Source organism: Zootoca vivipara, chromosome 4 (genome assembly GCF_965207765.1).
Source record: "Zootoca vivipara chromosome 4, rZooViv2.hap1.1, whole genome shotgun sequence".
Taxonomy (NCBI): Eukaryota; Metazoa; Chordata; class Lepidosauria; order Squamata; family Lacertidae; genus Zootoca; species Zootoca vivipara.
In genome coordinates, this window is record NC_142587.1 from 77,230,283 (window position 1) to 77,254,584 (window position 24,302).

General features: G+C 44.9%; 1 protein-coding gene across 1 annotated transcript in view; it reads left to right on the forward strand.

The window, feature by feature from the left end:
- Positions 1 to 24,302, forward strand: part of STARD13 (StAR related lipid transfer domain containing 13) — a 217,677-nt gene that overhangs the window by 47,562 nt on the left and 145,813 nt on the right. The window contains exon 3 of the mRNA XM_088668228.1: positions 15,836 to 15,869. Coding sequence (XP_088524354.1) covers positions 15,836 to 15,869 — 34 coding nt within the window. The remainder of the gene's footprint in view (positions 1 to 15,835; positions 15,870 to 24,302) is intronic.

Below are 24,302 nucleotides of genomic sequence, written 5' to 3' on the forward strand. Positions count from 1 at the left end.
TGTGAGCACATTGGTCCATACTTCCCTGATCTAAATTTGCTTTTGATTTTTGCAAAGGGTTCCCTCAAAGCAGCCATCCATTCTGCCTAAAGTTCAGAAAGTAGCTTAGGAGCCTTAGGTCAGTTCTTAGGCTCATGAGAGCTTAAACTTCAATTAGCCAGCCTTCATCTTTGAGTTATGACAAGTATGTGTTGTGCATGCATCCAGTCATAGATTCCACTTTGAATTATTATTGTTATTAATATCATTATTGCTACTATTATTATTTACTACCAACATGACAAAATGGCTTCTAAACAGTTTACAAGTATAAAATCAATCAAAGTTCACACGGAGTTAAAACACAATGAAACAATTCCATCAAAACTTTAAAACATTCATAATGTAAAAATGCAATAAAACAAGCTCATTAAAACAATTAGATCACAGGTGCAAGTTCAGGGCAAACAGGTGTGTCTTCAAGAGCTGGAGGAATGTCAAAACTGATGGGACCTTTCATATTTCAGCCAGGGGGGTATTCCGCAACACTGGTGCCACTTAGATACAAGACATGGCACCATTAGGAGCTGCCATCCTTCTCTAAACGACTGTACTCCATAAGGTCTTTAATTTCACACTTGGGAGGGATGCCAGCTAGGCCATTAAAAACCACAGTGCTTCATGCGCTGCTTTTGGCCTGGCATAGTCCCCAGATGTGTTCACCAGAAACAGTGCTGATTCTTTGACCTGGCTGTTGCCTCTCCCAGTATCAAATGAGTTTTCATGCTGAAAGGGGTACTTAGCAGGCCAAATTCAGGGTGGGTGGCACTGGGCCACTTCCTAGCTAGTGCAGAAAGAGGCAACTAGATATCAACACAGCTCTGGTATATTTCAGAGCTTAGGGTGAGGAAACAAGCTGGGAGAAGGCTCGAATGTGGCGTGTAGGAAAAATCCAGTCAAATGCAATCGAATACTTGAGTCTACCTAGTGGCAAAGAGGGCATACTTTGCTGACTGTTGCATCCTCACTGTGCTGTCTGGCAAAGCTTATCTCAGTAGTGTGGAGCCTCCTAAAGTCTGCCCCAAAGCAGCTAGTAGAACGGACAGCATACCCTCCAAGCATCCCAATTTTCCAGGGACAGACCCAGAATCATGAAAGCCATCCCAACTTCTGATTTAATCCCGGAATGTCCCTATTTCTCCCTCCAGTGCTGCTGCTTCCAAACTCGGGGAGGATGATGGACTGGCGCTTGTCCTGAGCGGGGGCAAGGGACCATCTTGTTGCCTCTCCATGGCCACTGCTGCCAGCCTCCTGTTAAATCACAATGTAGGAAAGATGGAAACTGCAACTTGCTCCAAACTGTTTTGGGAGATTTAATTCTTCACATTGAACAGAGGAGTGGAGTGGAGAACGTTTGAGACCAAGAGTTGCCATAGCATATTCTCCCAATGAGAGACCATTTGTAAGACCGGTCTGCATAGGACTTAAGCAAGCCGCTTTTGATACCAGACATTTGCACCAGGGTGCTCTGTATGAGCTTAGAAACACTCTGAATAGGTTGGCTGGAAAACACATAATGCCAACATTTTCAACTTGTGTTTAGCCAAGTATCCTAATGACATAAAAGTCACTTTTAAGAAACAAAAACAAAGCAGGTTCATAGTTGCTTTAATCAGAGGCTTGGGTACCATTGTCTGTAGCCTGAACTGAAGATGCATGATATCATTACTAATTCAAACTGAAAACACAGCTGGGCTGGGGAACCAAAGGAAGTATGGTTAGGAAGTGGAGCATTTGTGTGAGTCATGACATATAAATGTGCGTGGCAAGTCATTCCTGATAATGTCCAGCCAAACCACAGTGTTGATGTTGGAAGATTTGGCGTGGGAACTACAAGTATAATCCTGATTCCCCCCCCCCCCCGGCGCCCCACAACTTCTTGGCATTTTATTTGTATTTACTTTTACAGTAACTTGGTTTTCTCAGATGCTCTCTTTTTTTCATTTCCTCTGACTTTATTTATTTAACTCTTGTTATTAGAACAAAGGGCCCTAAGGACGTTAGTGTTCTATAAAGAAGCTGAAACATTATTTTCCACATAGCATCTCCTGTTTTCTGCATGAAAGGAAAAATTCTGTTTTTCGCCAGGAAGACTTTAAGTTCTTCTTGATGATCTCAGACATCTTGTGTTGACTGTTTTCCATCTTGGCAATTAAATGCACGTGTCTTTATTCTTACTAGTTGTCTTTGTGGCATCAGTTGTAGAATTGGTGTGCTTTTTAAATGCCCTACCGGTAATACTAGGGTCTCTAACACAGCACTCTTGGGCACCTTCTTCCTCTTCCTCCTCCTCCTCCTCCCTGGCAATCACTTGTAGCCGAGTAAGATTGTCTTCCATGAATATGGTCTCAACAGTGTGTCTGTAATTGACTGTCCATGACACCGGCCAAAGTTCTCTATTCCTCCCAACTGTTTTGTTTAAAATTGGTGTTTGGGGCTTTTTGGGGGAGGCTGTTTGAGAGTTTGGGGAGAAGTTTGGGTTTTTTACTGTGCTTTTGGTCAGGGGAGGAGGTCTGCAGATTGCCAGTTTTTCTTCTGCAATATTACAATATTTTGAGTACACACAACAGTTTCTTAGATTTTGAAAAGTGCTCAGAAGCTTGGAACCTCGGGCTTAATAGAGAAAGCATTTTTCAATTTTGGTAAATTTGGTTTTGTTCTTTTCCATCAACTTTAGTAAAACCTCAATTTATTTTTAAAGAACTATCTTCTAATCCTATATCAACCAGATAGTGTGTGCTTTTTAAAAAATATATTAACTGTGACATGCAAAAAAATTGGAAAAGTAAACACACTTTCTAGGGTGGAATTCAGCTTAGTGCTAATAAGATCATTCCATTGGGCAAGCAATCTCCACTTTCCTCCCCCATTTTCTGTTTCAGACTATTCCAGACCCTCCAGAGCAGATTTGCAGGAGAAGGGGGAAAGCACAGTTATGCTTTTGGGAACCGGATAGTTGAATCTGGCCTTTAGTGTTGCACAGTGCTAAGGGGTTTCATCCAGGGATTTTGACAACTGGCACAGCTGTTTTTCATTCCTGGCCTCTCCATATGGCCTGTTTATTAAGCATTCTTCCTGATTTGTTTGTACAAAGCTTGCATGGAGCTTGTATTTGATGTCTTCTGGTTATTTAGCTTTCATTCAGATTTGTTTGTGCAGATGCTGCACAACTTCCTATCAATCAAATGCATAGGGCTGCCTCTGAAGATGGTTCGGAAACTTCAGCTGGTGCGGAATTCAATGGGCAGATCGCTCACTGGGGCAAGACAGTTTGAGTATATTACACAGATCCTGGCCCAACTGCACTGGCTACCAATTAGTTTCTGGGTGCAATTCCAAATGCAGTTTTTGACATATAAAGCCTTAAATGGCTCAGGACCACAGTACCTCAAGGACCGCCTCTCCCCATAGAAACTGACCTGGACTCTGCAGTAATCATTTGAAGCCCTTCTTTGCCTTCTACACGTGAGGTCTGGAGCATGGGTGCCAACTTGAATAAATTGGGGGGGGGGAGCTCTGTCCCACATAATCACAAGATGTTGTCAGAAGAAAGGAATGCTTAGGAAGAAACCACCAGCACTTCTGCCAGAAGTCACTACTACTGCTGATACTAGCAGTTATCAAGTGACACAAGGAAGCCAGTACGGATTGCATATGCACAACATTTTGATTTGAAATCAATTGGGACTGAGTACCCATTTTTTCTACATAGTCCACACAATCTACACCTTGCAATAAATTGGAGACAGATTCATATGGGGGGTGGGTAGAGGAAGATCTATAGAGAACATAGATTGCATGAAAAAGTTCCTAGGAGCTCAAGAGAAGGCAAAGGTCTTCCCCATTACCTACTACCTGTTTATTATTATTTTTTACTGGAGATACAAAGGATTAAACCTTGGACTTTCTGCATGCAAAGTGTGTGTTATCCTCCCTGGGCTCTCCCCAAGGTTCAACTCCCTCAATTAGGCCCAGAACTGGTAATGGCTTTGAATGACCACCCAAAAAAACAGCCACGGTGCATCTTTAGAAGACGACCAACTACCACTTGCCCTAAACAATTTGAACAACAAGTTTTTCTTTCAGAGAGAACATAAATTATGATAGGCGCATGCAAAACATACCATTATGCAAGTACAGGTGAAACTCAGAAAATTAGAATATCATCGAAAAGTGCATTTATTTCAGTAATGCAACTTATTACTTTTTCTTTTTCTTTTTACAAATGCTTTCTTTTGGAAATTCCACAGTAATAAAACAAATAATTACAATAATACAAAAATAAACATCACTATTACATTTCATTAATTACATTCCATTTATAATTGACCCACCTAACAACAAATAATTACAATTACAACAAATAAAGGCTTGACATATCTTGCTTTGCATGTCATGCATCTATCTTATATATTGGTTTCACCTTTTAAGTTGCATTACTGAAATAAATGCACTTTTTGACGTTATTCTAATTTTCCGAGTTTCACCTGTATGTAGGGATGCCACACTCTTGTTGAAATCAAAACTAGCCATAGAACTACTAGAAGTGTTTATCATTGGGGCGCGGGGACTGAAAGGAAACCAAAAGAAAATGTTAATAAGGTTATTTAAAAAAGCATTAGTAGTGAGACAGTGCCTGCCTTCAGACTTAAAATCTATATATACCGGTAAAAAATAACACACATGGAAAAATGAATGAGGAGGGAAGAGGCAAACTTGGGCATGAAGTTCTTAAAGTTGCGCTGCCTTTTGCAGCTTGCAAACAGTTTCCTGAAAATGAACAAGTCGTTTTGGCTCACCCTTACAATGTCTTCCTTTGACATTCCCTGGAGAACAACAAATGTAGAACATAATGCAGATGGCGCTGTTGCATGTTGAAGATGGTCAGAAGCACAGCAGTACAAGGAGTAGTGCAAGGTTGCCTCTTGCATGTGTCAGGTGTCTTCCAAACTCCAGCTCGGCACAAGCAACTCATCTTAATCAAAAAGACAAACCAGAGGGCAGCGCCTTGTACTTCAGCCAAGGTCAAAATCAAGAGAAGCTGTCAAGAGAAATCGGGAACTGAAATGAAGCGGAGTGAAGAGTGAGGAGTTGAGTGCAGCAGAAGGACAGGAACGTGCAAGAGAACATAGCAGGCTGTGTCCTTTTTCTCAGAGAAATATCTGATTTTTGATGTTTTTTTAAAAATGGATCATTATTTCTAGATCACACATAAACACATTGTGGCTGTGCTGTAAAAAGAGAGAGAAAAGTGCAAACCAGTTCCCCAAATAATATGCTGCCGTTTAAAGATCTCCTTGCTATTCATTTCTTTTAAAATACTGTATGCATTTCACTGAACATAGTGTATCTCCACCGCTCCAGTACCACTACTAACATTTGCATCTTTGTTTAAAGGAGCAGCTGACCTTTTACTCCCGCACCGCCAATGCTCCCTTCCTTTCTTTATGTGTATCATCTGGCTACCAAAGTACAGTAGCATAGAAATTCTAGCCTCTGAACTGGTTGTTGGGAGTAAAGTAACAATGCTTGCAATAAGTTGCCTGAACCAGTTTGGGGCAATAGGCAGAAATAGACAGGAAAGGCCTTTCTTCTTCCCTGCTGGTTCCTTCTTAAGAAACTACTTTTGTTTGTTTGATTGGGTTCCCCCCCCTTGCTTCCATCCTCCTCTTCCTCCTCTTCCAGTCAGTCAGTGTTAGATATTCCTTTTGTTAACCTCATAACTCCATGATGGCTGCATGTCAGCTTGTACTCAGAACAGTGTTTGTTTTAAGTAATAAAGTTGCTTTATTGTCTCAACCAGCAGTTGTACCAGACTATTTCTGAATTTGGCTGCTACACACACACATACACCAGTTGTTAGCGGGAAGTAACTCTGAAAATCAGGGGTGAGGAGCTTGTGGCTGCCATCAGACCCAGCCAGCGCATGCAATGATAAGGTGTCAGTTCAGTTGGTTAGAACATTGTGCTGATAACACCAAGGTCACAGGTTTGGTTCCTGCAAATATGCAGAAAGCATATTTCTGCATTGCAGGGGGGGTTGGATTAGATAATCTACGGGGTCCCTTCCAACTCTATGATTCTATGATCGGAGTTGCAGTCTAGCAATATCTGGAGGGCCACAAGTATCCCATGGGTGCTGAAAACAGATCTGTCTTCAGCTTGCTTGGAACAATCATTTTAAAAAGGTGAAGGACCCATGACAGGTACGTCCAGTCACAAACATCCCTGGGGTTGCGGTGCTCATCTTGCTTTACTGGCCGAGGGAGCCGGCGTTTGTCCACAGCATGACTAATCTGCTTCTGGCGAACCAGAGCAACACATGGAAACGCCATTTACCTTCCTGCCGGAGCAGTACCTATTTCTCTACTTGCACTTTGGCGTGCTTTCGAACTGCTAGGTTGGCAGGTGCTGGGACCGAGCAACGGGAGCTCATTCCGTCGCGGGGATTCGAACAGCCGACCTTCTGATTGGCAAGCCCTAGGCTCAGTGGTTTAGGCCACAGCTCCACCTGCGTCCTGGAACAATCATTGTAGGACTCTTAATCTCAGGGTCACAGGTTTTAGCCCCCCACTGGGCAAAATATTCTTGCATTGCTGGGGGTTGGACTAGATGAGCCTTGTCCCTTCCAGCTGTAAAATTCTATGACTTCAAAACTAGAATCATAGAATCATAGAGTTGGAAGAGACCACAAGGGCCATCCAGTCCAACCCCCTGCCAAGCAGGAAACACCATCAAAGCATTCTTGACATATGCCTGCCAAGCCTCTGCTTAAAGACCTCCAAAGAAGGAGACTCCACCACACTCCTTGGTAGCAAATTCCACTGCCGAACAGCTCTTACTGTCAGGAAGTTCTTCCTAATGTTTAGGTGGAATCTTCTTTCTTGAAGTTTGAATCCATTGCTCCGTGTCCGCTTCTCTGGAGCAGCAGAAAACAATCTTTCTCCCTCCTCCATATGACATCCCTTCATATACTTGAACATGGCCATCATATCACCCCTTAACCTTCTCTTCTCCAGGCTAAACATACCCAGCTCCCTAAGCCGTTCCTCATAAGGCATCGTTTCCAGGCCCTTGACCATTTTGGTTGCCCTCTTCTGGACACGTTCCAGCTTGTCAGTATCCTTCTTGAACTGTGGTGCCCAGAACTGGACACAGTACTCCAGGTGAGGTCTGACCAGAGCAGAATACAGTGGTACTATTACTTCCCTAGATCTAGATGCTATACTCCTATTGATGCAGCCCAGAATTGCATTGGCTTTTTTAGCTGCTGCATCACACTGCTGCATCAACTACCGTATGGACAAGCTTTTTTCCTGAAGAGGCAAGCTGCCAAGGAGGCTGTGGTAGAAGTTAAGCATCCTTTCTTTCCTGGAAAAATGGTGGTAACAAGATGTTGAATACGATGGACTCCATGCACCCATGAGGTTGCATTTATTTTCAGGAAGATCACACACACACACACCCCGTGCCTTTAGTGAGGAGCATTTCCTGGTGAACAGATAAGGAAAATCATCACCTGCTTAATGTCTTCAAGCCAGGAAGTTCTTAAAAACGCAAGAGCTCTTGGCAGCCGTATCCATTGCAGACAGTCCTGTACTGTTCAACATGTCGTTTGTTCTGCAGAAACTGCAATGCAAAAATGTGTAGCACCACTGCACTGTAGCTGTTTTCAGTGCTGTGATACAGGATGCTCTTGACAGGCGTCTTCATTTGGCACTGATTGAGACTAAGACTCTCCATTGTTCCTCCACCTTTAAGTCGGAATGTGCTGTCAGAAAGAGACAAAAGGCTAGTTTACAAAAGGGATCCTAAAGGTGTTTGCACATCATTCCTGCTCTCTGGTTTGCTCAGGTGGAGTGAGGTGGGGGGGGGATAATCCTGGCTGCTCTCCTCTTTCAAACTCTGACTCATAATCAGCCAGTTCATCTGCTGGTCCTTGACTATATTTAACCATTGATTTGGCCACTTATTAGCATATCTATTATTCATCTTCATCTGACCTCTTTGTAAATGTTTTATTATAAAAGAGCATTTTAATAGTTCCTGTATCCCAGGGTTAGCCCTCTTTCTAAATGCCTTGAAATGTGATGGATGTAGGAAGAATTATTTTTCTACAGGATATAGTTCTCCTGATTCTTATGTTGGAAGGGACCCCAAATGTCATCTAGTCCAACCTCCTGCAACGCAGGAATCCAAGCTAAAGTAGCAGTTTGTCCTTTTGGAAACACAGGTCCTCTCTCAGGATTTGATGTGGGGTAGCAGGTCCTCTGCCTTAGAAGAGTGCCTTGTTGCCCCCCACCCTTAAACACTGCTTGTATACTTGTAAATAAAGGAATACCGTGATTATTATTATTATTATAAACTGCCAGTCAGTGCAGACAAAACTGGTAGATGGACCAATGGTCTGACTTGGTATAAGACAGCTCCTTATGTGTTGTTATTTCTGGGGAGTCAATAATAATAATAATAATAAATTATTATTATTATTTTTACCCCGTCCTCCTCCCTGGCCAGGGCTGGGCTCAGGGCGGCTAACACCAAATATAAATTACAATAAAACTAATGGGGGGGCAGTTAATTAAAATACAGCTTAAAATGCAGCCTCATTTTAGTAAAGGTAAAGGGGCCCCTGACCATCAGGTCCAGTCGTGTCCGACTCTGGGGTTGTGGCGCTCATCTCGCTCTATAGACCGAGGGAGCCGGCGTTTGCCCACAGACAGCTTCCGGGTCATGTGGCCAGCATGACAAAGCTGCTTCTGGCGAACCAGAGCAGCACACGGAAATGCCGTTTACCTTCCCGCCAGAGCGGTCCCTATTTATCTACTTGCACTTTGATGTGCTTTCGAACTGCTAGATGGGCAGGAGCTGGGACCGAGCAACAGGAGCTCACCCCATTGCAGGGATTCGAACCGCCGACCATAAATCAAGACCATAATGGGAGGAAACATCAGATATTCACCTGAGCCAGCTATCCATGGGCAAGCAAAAAAGCCAAGGGAAAATTTATATACCAAATCCCATATTAGGGGTCAGATTGAGTCCAAGCCAAAGGCCAGGTGGAACAGCTCCATCTTGCAGGCCCTGCAGAGAAATATCAAATCCTGCAGGGCCCTGGTCTCTTGTGACAGAGCGTTCCACCAAGTCGGGGCCAGTGCTGAAAAGGCCCTGGCCCTAGTTGAGACCAATCTAACCTCCCTGAGGCTCGGTACCTCCAAAATGTTGTTATTTATGGACCTAAAGGTCCTCCGTGGGGCATACCAGGAGAGGTGGTCCCGTAGGTATGAGCGTCCTAGGCTGCATAGGGTTTTAAAGGTCAAAACCAGCACCTTAAACCTGACCCTGTACTCCATCGGGAGCCAGTGCACCTGGTAAAGCAATGGATGAATGTGATCCTGCTGCAAGGACCCCCCGTAAGGAACCTCGCCGTGGCATTTTGCACCCTCTGGAGTTTCTGGGTCAGCTTCAAGGGCAGCCCCACATAGAGCGAGTTACCGTAATCAAGCCTGGAGGTGACCGTTGCATGGATCATTGTGTCCAGATCAGGGCGAAAAAAGTAAGGGACCGACTGCTTAATACGGCAGAGATGGGGAAATGCCACCTTTGCTGTGGCTGCAACCTGCGCCTCCATGGAAAGGGAGGTGTGGAAGGTTACACCCAAACTCTTGACAGAAGGCACTGGCACTAATTGAGCCCCCGCAAGAGATGGGAGTTGGCCCCCCCAACCCCATGTCTTCCCAACCCAGCCATAGGACCTCTGTCTTTGAAGGATTTAACTTCAGCCGGCTCCCACGCAGCCATCCAGCCACAGCTTCCAAGTATCTGGTCAGTGTGTCTGGGGCCGAGTAAGGGCGGCCGTCCATCAACAGATAAAGCTGTTGTATTTTATGTCAGGAAAAGCACTCATGGACAAGTATGTTGTCTCATTTCTTTACATGTCTCTCCTTACACACTAGCTACATCGTGACACCTTTGCCCTGTAAAGAGCAAGCCAGAGTACTGTTGGATAGGATCCAGGAACTTTATGACAACTTTAGCAGACTGAAATTGCTAAGGCTAACACTAATGGTTTGTTGTGTTAACGCGTGAACACCTGATTTACTTTCCATGTCTTATAAAAGAAACAATAGGCTTTATTCATCCATTTTTTGGAAGTAATAACGTAATGATCCGCCATATGCCCTATTTTCCTTAAATTTTTGTGTGTGTTCTGTTTTTGCTTGTGTATAATATGCTTTATTTATGGGGTGTATGTGTGTGATGAGCACATTACAGCATAACATCTGCACAAGTTTTCAGTTACACATGTTATCAAGTGATCCAACGGCAAATCTAATTATCCAGGGACTCTTCTTCTTAATGTTATACATGTATCTCTTGACTCTGAAGCCTAGCGTCAAAACAAAAATATATTGGGATACATTATCATATGAGCAATATGTAGGTACTGGGAAAAGCAAGAATATCAGTTTTTTGGGGAGGGGGGAGAACTAAAATACAAACAGCTCAGCTACCCTTCCTTGCCTGCTTCCAACTAGAATGGAGCACCGAACTGGAACTGGTGGGATATAATCCGATTCACAAACTCCTCTAGGACAGAGGCTGCTGTGGCTGCTGATGACTGTGCAACATGTTAGTCCTAGAACAGCCTTTTTGCTTTGTAGCATCCCTTCTTAACTTTGCGGGTATGTCAGAGAGGCATGGAAGGCTCTGTTTGCCCTACAAGTCCTCTATCCCTTTCCAAAAAGAATTTTGTGTCATGAAGATGTGTGTACATGCACTCCTGTTTGCTCTGCATCCCGTGCTCTCCAAGCACTGGTTTGGGAAGCGGCGTATGCACGAAGTTAGCCATAATCCGTATCTATCCCGCCTTTTCTTATTAAAGACTGCATTTTGACACACACACCCCAAAAAACCAGCCTCTATCTAAATTAAGAAAAAGAACTACCAAACTGCATCTTAAGCTGGTAGGTGGCTACGCAGCCAAAGTCATGCAAGCGTTCTCATTTTGCAGATCAGATCGTGATTCAATGCTGAAAGAAACACTATGACCCCAAAGGAAGGACTTTGAACCCTTATCTTTCAGATTCTCCATATACGTAAACCAGGGGATGGGGACTGGTTTAATTAGGCCTGGCATGGGTTCCAATTTGACCTGTCAGACTGTTGCCCACAAAATACACCCACCTGTCCAACACCTGATGTCATATATGATGTCAGGTAGGGGCAGATAGGGACATGATTATGAAGGAACAACCAGACACCAACCACCATTTGATTTCCTATGCACTGCCAACAGCCAATAAGTCTGATAGGTGCTTCTTTATTTGACCATGCATCAAAAGAGTGTGACAACAATGGTCTTATAATGCTACCTGGTACAGATCTGTGCAAAGAGAGGGACTTGTATACAAGCCAATCTTTCAAATCTACAGCAATAAGCCTGCCTCAGGATGTGCATTGTACCTAGCAACATATAAAGCAATAAAATAAAATCGAGATGCTGAATCGGTGTTTTGTTTTTGTTTTTGCAAAGTGCTCTAAATTTGCTTTACAAACACCATCATTCTAAAATGAATGGTTCATGTTTTTAATTCACATAGGACAAACTTGGGGGTGGGGGGGAAATCTAATGTTCCCTTGGAAATTGTTTTTCAATTGCCTCCAACACTTTTCAAACGCAGCAAGGATTGTCAAAATGAACTGGTACCTTTTGCTCCTGGGAGAAGCAACTGAGCGAGTGAATGATTTTTATAGCACTCTGCAATGCAGACAAACATAGCTTTAGAACTTATATAGGAAAGCTGAACGACCTTCTGTGCTTTTCATCAGTGTGTCTATTCTAGGCAGGCACTGCACAGGCCATCTCAATTGTTTTGTGGGATTACGGTATATACATTTTGAGTGATTGAAGTGGTGCATTTGAAAGCAGACTAAAGACTTCATGAATCTCTTTGGGTAACCCCTTTTTGCAAGGTTGATATTCCTAGGGATGGCAGCTATTGCAAACAAGATAACCAAGAAGAAAGCAAGGAGGAACTTGTGCAGCGATTTTGCATCTTACTGAGTTTTAACAAAAATGTGAGACAAATATCCTCAATCATTGCTACTTTCATCTGCTAATTCCTTCAAATGGTGTCAGATATATCTGGCCAGGCAGACTTCATCATCAGATACACTGCCTGTATTCACCCTCCTGTTTTCCTAATTTATATCATGTCCCGGGAATCCTATGAGTTCCAGGGGTTTTCACCCTTTTGGGGCTTGTGTGACTACCCAGAATTTTATATAATGATTATGTATTTTGATTATATGTTGATATATATCATTATATATTTTGTGGTTTCATATTTTGATTCTGTTCTGTGAACCGGCGGCATATAAATTCAAACAACAACAACAATTTTGAAAGAATGCCATGTCCCCCACCTCCTCCTCATTACACACCCATGAGAGACATCAAGAAAGCACACACACATTGCTTTTCTATGTAAAAGGTAAAGGTAAAGGGACCCCTGACCATTAGGTCCAGTCGTGACCGACTCTGGGGTTGCGCGCTCATCTCGCATTATTGGCCGAGGGAGCCGGCGTATAGCTTCCAGTTCATGTGGCCAGCATGACAAAGCTGCTTCTGGCAAACCAGAGCAGCACACGGAAACGCTGTTTACCTTCCCGCTGTAGCGGTTCCTATTTATCTACTTGCACTTTGACGTGCTTTGGAACTGCTAGGTTGGCAGGAGCTGGGACCAAGCAACGGGAGCTCACCCCGTCACAGGGATTCGAACCGCCGACCTTCTGATCAGCAAGCCCTAGGCTCAGTGGTTTAACCACAGCGCCACCTGGGTCCCTGCTTTTCTATGAGGTTTGGGTAAAAGTGGAATCTAGTAGAATTACAACAGATCCTCTGGAATTTGCATGATTATACATCCTAAAACTGCTGTCAAATAAAAGCTTATATTAGTAGACTGCACAGAGGTGGGCGGAATCATAGGTGCTCTACTTGACAGCACCACAAAAACATCAATCGAAAGCACACCTGGTAATGATTTTTACGTGGGACGACAACCAAGTCATCAACAAATCGCACAACTCCTCTGCGGGTATCTGGAAAGCTCTGGGTCTGTGATTTTCACAGTTCTGTGATTTGATGGTGGGCTCGGGAGGACTCATTTTAAATGATGCAATATTAAGAGATTCAGTTTTATGGGATTCAACTTACGTGTGTATGTGCATGCCTTGTATCTCACCTTCTCTCCCTCCGAATCCTGTGGCACCTCACTTTCTCTCTCTGGCTGCTCTGTTCCACAAACAGTCTCCCATGTCACTTCTGTCTCTGCCTAACTCAATCACTTTCTCAATCACTGCTCAGGAGTCTTGAAAAGAGAAAACTGCTCTTCCAGCTTCCTCCTTTGGCTCTATGTACTTAGAGACTTTGTGGGCTCCAGCGGAATTCAAGGGCACCACTGATCTCATGGGCACCAGGTTGGCAACCAGAGGCTTGGTACTCATACTTTGGCAAACCTAGGAAATAAGAGTATTGGCCTGAGACAATTTTATACAAAGCTAAGGGAAACAACTGTTCTTTTCTTATTTAGGTAAATCAGGAGTAACTCAGCTGTGGTCAGAGCTTCCAAATCTCAGTAAGAAAGAAAACTGAATTAAGTTTTTTAAAAGTTTGCTTGGCCAGTGCTTATTTTTTTAATTCCCATAAGCAAATTATTTGAAAGTAAGACCTTTTGGACTCAGTGAGATTTACTAAATAAACATATGATTGCAATATAATAATATACTGGTATTTAATACTGCTGGTACTGTAAAAGCACTAAATCTAAATTATTGTGTGTGCCATTATTGGTCATATTTACAGGTGCTGTCGGGTTCCCCCCCCCACTCAATTGGGGGTCATGCTCATTCATAATTCCTATGGCTCAGGCTGGGTGCTTCCCATTCAATTTAGATAAATTGCTGTCCTAGTGTTCCATGAGTGCCATTTGCTATAAGACATTATTTCTATAAATTACTTTTAACCTGCCAGGCTTTGTGTTCTCCTTTGGAATTGGTCAAGACACATAACTGTATTTTTTGTTGGTACAATTTCACAAAAAGAACCAGAAATCGTAGGAGGCAGAGTTGGATGATGGGGGCTGACACATGCTCGAAGAGAACTAAGACCATTGTGGCACATATTTATGTAGTTTCAAAACTGCTTGTTCTGTGTCGTTATTTCCATGAAAATTTTAAAATCACAAGCCTTATAATGACAAAATAAAACCCTAACAGTTTACCCATGGAACTATCAGGGCTTTTTCTCAGCCAGAACTCACCGAAACGCAGTTCCGGCATCTCTTAGGTGGATGCCATTGCCATTCTACGTAAGAGAACAAGGGCAGCAAGGGCGTACCCACCATGCGGCAAGTTAGGGCAGCTGCCCTACTCTAGAAGCAGGGCTGGTGGGCAGAGGCGGAGCACAGCCCGGCGGAGCGCGAGTTCGCCATTCCCGCCGCACCGCGCCGCACCCTCCCTCCAGCTCCCCGGCGCGCCCTCAGGCAAGGCCAAGCGCGGCGGGGAACCAGAGAGCGCGGCGCGGTGGGCGGGAACGCCAACTCGCGCTCCGCTGGGCTGGGCTCCGCCTCTGCCCACCAGCCCTGCTGCTAGGGAGGGGCACAGCCCGGCGGAGCGCGAGTTTGCCGTTCCCGCCCGCTGCGCTGCGCCCTCCCTCCAGCTCCCCGTCGCGCCCTCTGGCAAGGCCAAGCGCGGCGGGGAACCAGAGAGCGCGGCGCGGCGGGCAGGAACGCTGAACTCACGCTGGGCTGGGCTGGGCTCCGCCTCCGCCCACCAGCCCTGCTGCTAGGGAGGGGCACAGCCCGGCGGAGCGCGAGTTCGCTGTTCCCGCCCACTTTGTGGCCCCTCCCCTTCCGTGCCTTGGCCCCTCCCCTTGCCCCCCCTAGTTTTGATCCTGGGTACGCCCATGAAGGGCAGTGTTCATGGTGAGTTCTGACACCTCTTTTTCTAGAAAAATACCACTGGGTACTATGAAAGTCGAAGGTGATCAGATCACTCCATTAGCCACATCACTCAAACATTGTAGAACAGACCATAAAACGAGTGTGTCTAATGGGCAGTAAATCATTCAGAGAAAACAACTAGATTTAAAATAAAAAATAAGAGCCCCTAATACTTGAGAAATGTTTCACATTCCTAGGCACCAGATATTATAGGTGCCAACCTTGCGAACGGACAAAAAGGTTAGTGTTCTCAGGCGCTAGCATCAAATGTTTTGAGAACACTCTGTTATTGGAAGAACTAACATCACCAAATTCCACACACATGAGCTCTAGCCATTTCACCTGTACACTTTTATATACTGTTTGCCTCACAATATTCAACTGTTTTGTCCCTCAGCATTTTAAAGTTGGCTCTCTTTTTTTTATCTGACACACTGTCTTTGTTTCAGTGTTTTAGCATTATATTGGTTTTTTAAACTGTTCATGGTGTTAGCCACCTTAGGGAATCTCAGCAGCCAGATGGAAAAAAGGGACAAAAATATTTTAAATGAGTAAATATCTGTTTACAACTATAGGTTGAGCCCTTAATTAAAACCTATTTTGGCAGCCGTCTGTGAGTTCACAAAATAAATAAATCATTATCAGTACCTGTTGTTTCGCAGCATTAGAGTCGGTCAGACAACGGTGGTGATATCTCAGAATTTAATATCCTCTTTTGCTTTGGGTGCCTCTGCTGTTTCGAAAGGAAACAAAATGTTTTGCCAACTAAGAAACGTAATTCTTTCTTGCAGATGCTGTCTCAGGAGTTGAACAGAGAAAAAGCAGGTAGGTCTGCCATTGTTATTATATATAGTTCACATATCACACTAAACTATAGTCAATTATTTTCTTTTTCCACCATCTGCTGCAAGACTTGAACTATTGAATATTAGACAAGAAAATGTTCTGGTAGTAGTGGACACGTTATCCAGGGCATTTAACAGTACTGACAGATAAAATAAAGAAGAGGAGTTTACCACAATTCTTGTCAGAAAAGCAAAGCTGCTGCCAGTGTGTCAGAAGAAAATGTGCAAAGAATTTGCAGAAGTCACATCATGGTGCAGCAAGCAATAAAATATCACCACCGACTGGAGAGGTCATTAATACCTGCCCCGTATTTTCAATTTTGAAAGGAGCAGTTCCATAGCTTGAGGGTTGTCCTGGATCTGTTACTGTTGCTTGAGGCACAGGTCACTTCAGGGGCACATTGTGCCTCCTACCAGCTTTGGCTAATGGCTCAGTCACTCCTCTGCCTATAGACAGAGGTAACTTGGGTTCAGCAGTCTGTGCTCTAGTAACCTCTCGGTTATATTGCTGCAATGTGGGGTTACTTTTGAATACGATTCAGAAAATGCATCTGGTGCAGAATTGCAGTAGCCAGATTGCTAGCAGGAATTAGGCACTTCTGACAAAATGGCACCCATTCTGGCACAGTTACCCTGGTTGGCGTTATGTTTCAGAGCCCGATTCAGAGTGCTGGTTTTAACCTTTAAAGCCTTATATGGCTCAGGACCCCCAAATGGCTGGCTGACCATCTCTCCCTCCAAGGTATGGCTTGGGAAAGGTTAGGATGCATATAAGACAGGACAGACAGAAGCAAGCAATGAAACAAATAAACCTCACACACAGTCACGAGAATTGCAGCATTTGAAGCCTAATGGTGCATGCATGGTGCTTGGAATAGTTTCTAAAACCCTTAAAAGTAAAGCTAATATTCTAAAAATAATGCTAATTCAAGTTTAAAAGAACAGCTGACTTTTTACCATACAAGTAGATTTTGCCTGGGTAACTAGCTTGAACCAGCTAGCTTAAACCCTGTGGTTTTGCATAGCTCAAATTGTCATGAGCCAGCACACCTTTTGTTCAAAAATTATATCATTCACCTATTCGAAGAACAACTATAAATACGGTATCAGCAGATGAGGGAACCCCTTTTATTTATTTATTTTGCAGCTGGTGTCAAGAGCTAGTGTGTGTATATGCTGACAAAGATGCTGATTTAGCACGTTGGGTAGCTCAGACCTGGAAAATTGAGGTCTTATTTGGCAGTACTCTTGTTGAGCCACTTTTACTGTCATGTCAACAGAATGCTACTGTTGTTAATCAAAAAGCATAGTTTTCTCCGTAAATGTCCCAACTGTTATTTTTGTGCACATGAACGTGTATCTACTATATGTTATGAGTCTGTCTTTTGAATGCCAGGTTGATACTTGCAGAGGGGGAAATATGCTTATATTATTCTGGTAAAGTTTCTTCTTATTATTTTATGTTATAATGTATCTAAAACAGAGAAAATTACAACAGCAGACAAAAAAAAGATGAAAAACAAAATGATAAAATAAGCATGTGGAATGAGTAGTTGCACATGAGTTAAAAAAACAAAAGTACAAGACTATCGACATTTGAACAAAGAGGGTGTGCTCTCCCCGCCCAAACTTTTATTTTAGTCGTGTGCAAAACCTAAGCAGGTTTAATCAATTAAGGGATGAAAACTTTATTTCATCAATCAAGTAAGATCTCTTCAATGGAGCGGCAACCCTGCTGTTTAGTGCTGGAGGAGTTGCACAGAACGACAACACAGTGCAGGATCAAGGGAGTTCTAGTGCAAGGCCAGCATCTTTCTCTCCTCAGTAGATGGCAGTCCCAAGCTTCAAACTTTTTACCAGGCTCAAACCAAGGAGGCTTGGCCAGGGTAATAAGTCTGGGAACTGAGACAGCCTTGCCCTCTCCGCCTTCGTTCTGTGATATTATTGAGGCTAACAGTCCAGTCAGAACAAGAGGTTGCCTGCATAGTTCACACTGACCCTCTGCTCTTTCCAAACCCCCCCCCCCCGACATTCCATTTTATGGAAGGGGGAAATGCTTCTCTTTGTATGGCCGGCCCATTTCATTTGCATTTCCTTTAACTTAAAAATAATAAAATAAACCAATATGCTTGGCACGCTATTTCCTGTGCTGTCCAAAAAACCTTCCAATTATGTTCATCAGAATACTTAAAACGTTTTCTAAGAAAAGCTGCAGTTGCATACGGCCATTCCAATTCCTCAGGGAAACCTTTTATGGTATACTAGGAATTGACAGAAATGTGATTACGCACCAGAAATGGATTTTATTTCAATACAGAGTTCCAATAACATTGCCTATAACTGTACCATGAAGTAATTAGCCAGTGTTTTAATGCGTGTGTATGGCTTGTGAGTAATATTCTGTGCATTTAATGATTACATATGTTATGAAAAAGGCAGAAATGATGCTCATAGGGGGGGGGGTAATCAGCTCAGTCTTTAACGCAGGTAGGAAATGCTTCAATGTGGCCTTTGCATTCTTCCCCTGTCAATGTCATCTAGATCAGCACTGGAAAGCACTGCTTCCCTCAGCAGCCCTCACTGGCAGCCATGTTTCTGTGGCAGCTGTAATTTCCCCTTCTGTTCAGACATTCTATGGGAGGGGAAGATGTCTGCCCTTAAATTGGAGTAAGGGAGTTCTGATCAGTTCCCCACACACCCCACCACAAAACTGTGGTGAATTCAAAAGAGAAGTAGTTCACCATCTGTTATGCTTATAGACTGCAAAATCAGGCTGAACACACTGAAACAGGGGCGTACCCAGGATCAAACCTGCTTCCCTGTCTCCATTGCACCTCCTTTCCCTTCACGCGGGTCCCTTCCTCCCAGCAGCATCGCTAGCCTTTATGCACGCGACGGATGCCCCGCCCCCCGGCGAGATGCCTTCTGATTTGCTGCCCCAGGCAGCCAGAGCCGCTTCAGGCTCTTCTTGTGGGACCCCGACGCGTCTCCAGCCCAGCTGCAGCCACCGTGAAGCAGGACGATTAAAAAAACTGTTTTGCTTCGGGGGGCTGCCCCGCCCTGCCCCATGCTGGGTACGCCCATGCACTGAAACTTAAGCTCAGCCTTGCTGTGAGCTCTACTACCTCTGGAGCCTACCCGGACTTCACCCTTGTGTGCTTCCTACTGTTCTTATCCTGGTACCAGAACTTTTAAAATCGGAAATTGGCAATCCACAACTGAAGCACCAAAGTGCTTCTGAGGAATGAGAGGGAGAAAGCAAGCATCACAACTGGTTCTCACGTGTTCACCTTCCCCAGATCCTAATGTGAGAAGTCATTGCTTTCCGCTAAATTCCTGACTGTGGTCTCATTTGCTTTCACTCATGGTCCTCTACATTGTATCCAAAATACCATGAGAACTAGCTTTCCAATTAATTTACTTGCTTGCTTGCTTGCTTGCTTACCTGCCCTCACAGAGCTGGTTACAACAATATAAAACCCCAGGGGCTTCCTCCCCTGCTCATTCCATTTGCCAACACCACCTCTCCGCCAACTCTTTTGCCAGTGCCTTCCCCCATTTAAACCCCCTCCCTTCACACTGCCCCTTCACCTACCCCCTTACTACTCACCCCAAGTCCCACCTTCTTTTAAAGGAGGAGGGAGGTGCTTCATGGAGCAGTATTCTGAAGCCCCTCTGTTAACTCTTGCTGCAGCCATTCTTAATAGTCAGGGGGAGCTTCCCGGAGCGGCTTGCTAAACCCCTCTGTGAAGCACCCCCCCCCCATTAAACAAAACAGTTCGCTTCTTGTTTACCTGCCTTGCATTTGTGATGCTGGAGTTGGCATGGCCACCTACTGGCCGCCACACAAGCTGCAGCGTGACGACAGCCTTACATGTTTATGTATATAGAAGGACAATTATAAAAGCAGGTAAAACAGTTACAATGAAAAGAACAAGTAAAGCCATTCCAGTCAAAACAGAACAATATAAATTGAGAAAAGGACGTGGGTCCCACAAAATAGAGTATCTTAACTGTAAAAGGCCAGGGTAAAGAGAAGTGTCTTCAGCATACAGCAAAAGCTATACAAGGCTAGATACACCACTGGGCGGAGAGTCCCTCCGTTTAGGGACTGCCTAACAATATGAATCAAACGTGTGCAAGTTGGGAAGTAATGTATGTGCTCATAAGATGGAATGTGACTTAATTCTGAAGTACCCACCACACTTTCACTACGAACAATTGTGCTGACAAGCCTTACAGGACAAGCTCCTTCCTTGTAAAGTTGTTGTTAAACAACAAAATACAGTTGTTAACATAAGCATATTTATGCATCTCAAGGAAAGGGAGTAAGGTTTCTTTTCCCTTGCCGACAAAATGATAAAGCCAGATGAAGTGCTAACAGCTTGCCAGTTTCAGCACTAAGTCTGAAACACTAAACATAACAGCACGCGGCATATTTGCTGATTCACAGTAATGATGAGTTTAGCAGAGCATCAAGAGGCTGGCAGAGGAGGTGGTGGCGCACTGCAGTAATATAGCAAAGTCCCTAAGTGACCTGGACCATTGCAATGCAGACTCTAACATGCTCTTGAAGCCTTATAAGAAAGTGTGGCCTAATGGCTTGTCCGATCCTCCTGCAGGCTAAACTCCAATGAACTTTAGGGATAATTTTAAAGAGAGAGGCTTGAGAAGTCTCCATCCTATTAATCCACAACAATTCCTTGAACCCTCTGAAAAACTATCACTGGGGGCCACTCACATCTATTACACAGTGGCAATCTCCAAGCTTGGGCCTGTGGGACAAATTAAATGAGATTTTAAATGCCTGTTTGCATTTAACCTGCCTGTTTTTTGCAGGTCAGGGAGTGGAAATTTAACCCTTTGTTTCCCCTGCACGTGGCGCTGTGGGTTAAACCACAGAGCCTAGGGCTTGCCTATCAGAAGGTTGGCGGTTCGAATCCCCATGACGGGCTGAGCTCCCATTGCTCGGTCCCAGTTCCTGCCAACCTAGCAGTTCGAAAGCACGTCAAAGTGCAAGTAGATAAATAGGTACCGCTCCAAGCGGGAAGGTAAACGGTGTTTCCATGTGCTGCTCTGGATTGCCAGAAGCGTCTTTGTCATGCTGGCTACATGACCTGGAAGCTGTACGCCGGATCCCTCGGCCAATAAAGCGAGATGAGCGCCACAACCCTAGAGTCGGTCACGACTGGACCTAATGGTCAGGGGTCCCTTTACCTTTACCTTTTTCCCTGCATGGCATTCCTGATGAGTGACCAGACTATGGAGGCATTGGTAGCTCAGAAAAAGCCACCATGACAGCAACAGGCAGTTGGAATTGCTCTGCTGAAGTGTTTGTTATTATGCAAATTTCACCCCCAAATAATAAAAACAGAATGGGTGGAAGGTTGTACTTTTGAAGTTTTAACCAGGAAATTATGTCCTCTGAAATACCTGCCCATTTATTTCCATGGAGTTTTCTGCTTCTGTGCCCCATTGTAACTGGATATCCTTGGAAAACCTGCACAGTGTCTTGGAAATCCTTGGCGATGGGCGTCAAATGGGGGGGGGGGGAACACTGTGTGATTTCAATTGGATATGCTTTTAGGTGTGCAATTGATTGTGTGTCTCCATTCATAATCTCTTGACTAGAATGTGCAATAGCTTGTGCACTGAACTGCTATTATTACACACACACACACACACACACACACACACACACACACACACGTGATGGAAAGTAAATTATGCAGGAGGTGGGCTGGGGATAATTGCATCAAAAGAACTACCATATCTGCATCAGAAATGTGCCAGATTATGACAGTTATGTCCATTCATTTATACGATGTGGTCGCTATTCTTAAGATGTGTTTTGTTTAAAATATTTTATTGCAAGCCACCTGGATAATGTGTATAAATCTAAACAGTAAATAAATATGAGCTCTATCTAGAGTAGCCTGCTTGTACTATAAATCCATGTACAGTTACTTATATTTATTAAGCATTCAGCAGAAGGCAGAGACTAATTAGCAATCAGGGCTGTCAAAGCACATCTGAAACGCAACATTAGAGAGAGACTGGCTATGCATACCAAATGTAAGGCGCAGAAATGAAGCTTATCCCTGGTGCTAGAGGGAGAAGGGAAGAGAAGGTTTCTGTACAAAGCTGGCATGAACATGTATAATACGGGTCTTATAGAGGAGGGTTTTTAAATAATTGTTTGATTTCTATTTTGTGGTGTCAGCTTTGAGAAGTGAGACTACAGGGAAGAAAGTCTACTCCATTGCATTGATATCTGCAATAGTAATTCTCAGGGGGTGGGGGAGCAAGGTCAGTGACTTGTAACTACAAGTTGTTGGCTTGCCTGTTTGCAGACTTAACCTGGGAAAAAGCAACAAGTGGGTTGTTCAATGTCTTTATATCTTGGATGAAGGAACTGAGGGGATGCCCCTCAAATTTGGAATTGAGGGGATGCTCATAAAATTTGCAATTGACACCCAACTGGGAAGGCTAGCCAATGCCGCTGAAGACAAAATGAATTTCAATAGAGACAAATGTCAGGTTCTGCACTTGGGCAGGAAGAACCAGCTGCACAAATATAAGGGGGGGGGGCACATGTCTTGCCAGTAGTATGTGTGAAAAGGATCTCCGTATGGGCGTAGCCGGGGGGTGCAGATGCTCCCCCAATCAAGTAAAACAATAGAAATAATTAACTAACTGACCAGTCACATCAGTTCTGCCCCCCCCCAACAAAGTCCTGCCTCCCAACAAAAATCCTGGCTATGCCCATGGATCTCGGGGCCCTAGTAGACCACTGGCTTAGCATTAGTCAACACTGTGGTGCAGCAGCAAAAATTTTTTTATTGCTATTCTAGGCTGCAGCAACAGAAGTCTCGTGTCTTGTGTTCAAGGGAAGTCATAGTACTGTTCTGTTCTGCCATAGCCAGATCACACCTGGAGTACTGGGTTCAGTTCTGGACGTCACAATTTAAGAAGGATATTGACAAATTGGAATATGTGCAGGTGAGGGCGACCAAGATGATCAAGGCTGTGGAAACCAAACTTTATGAGGAATGGTTGAAGGAGTTGGATATGTTTAACATGGAAATGAGACTGAGAGGCGATATGATAGCCATCTTTAAATATCTCAAAGCCTGTCACATGGAAGATGGAGTGAGCTTCTTTTCTCCTGCTCCACAGGGTAGGATATGAACCAATGGATTCAAGTTACAAGAAAGGAGATTCCGACTAAACATCAGGAAGAACTTTCTGACAGTAAGAGCTGTTAGAGACAGTGGAATGGACTCTGTTGCACTTCTTTATTATTGTGCTAAAGGTCTCCTTGCTAGCTTCCCAGCATTGTTCCATTATTCTCAGCAACTCTTGAATATTTGCTTTCATTTCCATTACATCTTAACTTCACAAATTGCAGAGCTTGGGTGACTGGCTGTGGATCAAGGGTCCACTACTGCCCTAAGCTATTTAGGCCTGTTCAAGAAACACATGGGAGATTTGACACAGTATGTCTGTGATGCCCATGCACTGTACTACATCAGGGGCGTACCCAGGATCAAAACTAGGGGGGGGGCAAGCCATGGTTGTTCAGGGGCGGGGCCAAGGCACGGGAGGGGAGGGGCCACAAAGTGGGAACATGGGCAGGGCTACAGAGCCGAGGTGAAACTGACTCTGGGAAGACGTTTCATCCTGGGCGCCGCCCCGGGGGAGAGCGCGCATGTGCGGCTAGGGGCGTCGCAATAGGAGGGTCCCGAGCTCTACTTTGTGGGGGGCAGCGTGGCGCCCCCTCGCCACCTCCACCGATGGCTGCCCCGCCTGAGTAGGAGGAAGGGAGAGAGGGAGGGCTGGCCGAGCAGCCGAGAAGCTGCGCGCTCGAGTTGCCTCCGCTTCCCACGGACCCGGCGGGGGCGTGAGCTGAGGTCCGTCCTCCTTTCCATCCATCCCTCCCCGGGGGCAAGGCCTGGCTCTGCGGCTTAGAGCCCCTCCGCCTCCTGCTGTGAAGCCCCCTCCCCTTTCCGCGGTTCCTGCTGCCGCCGCTGCTGCAACGCAAACAGAAGTGGTGGCGGTGTCTGCTGCGTGCTCCGAGGGTGCACCAACCCAGGAGCTGCTGAGGCGCTGCACTGCCATGGGCTATTGTTGTAGCCGCCAGGAGCAGGCCATGTGCAGCCCTCGGAGTCAGGGCCAGCAGGGTTGGGCACGCCGCCGGGCCGTGGCTGGCAGGAGCAGTAAGTGCCGCCACCGGGGCTGGGCTGGGCTGGTTAGGGACGCGGCTCCCACGCTGCCCTCACGCCGGAGCTCGAGGAGGGGAGGGAGAAACAGAGAGGAGGAGGAAGCCGCTTCCCTGTCTCCATTGCACCTCCTTTCCCTTCACGCGGGTCCCTTCCTCCCAGCAGCGTCGCTAGCCTTTATGCACGCGATG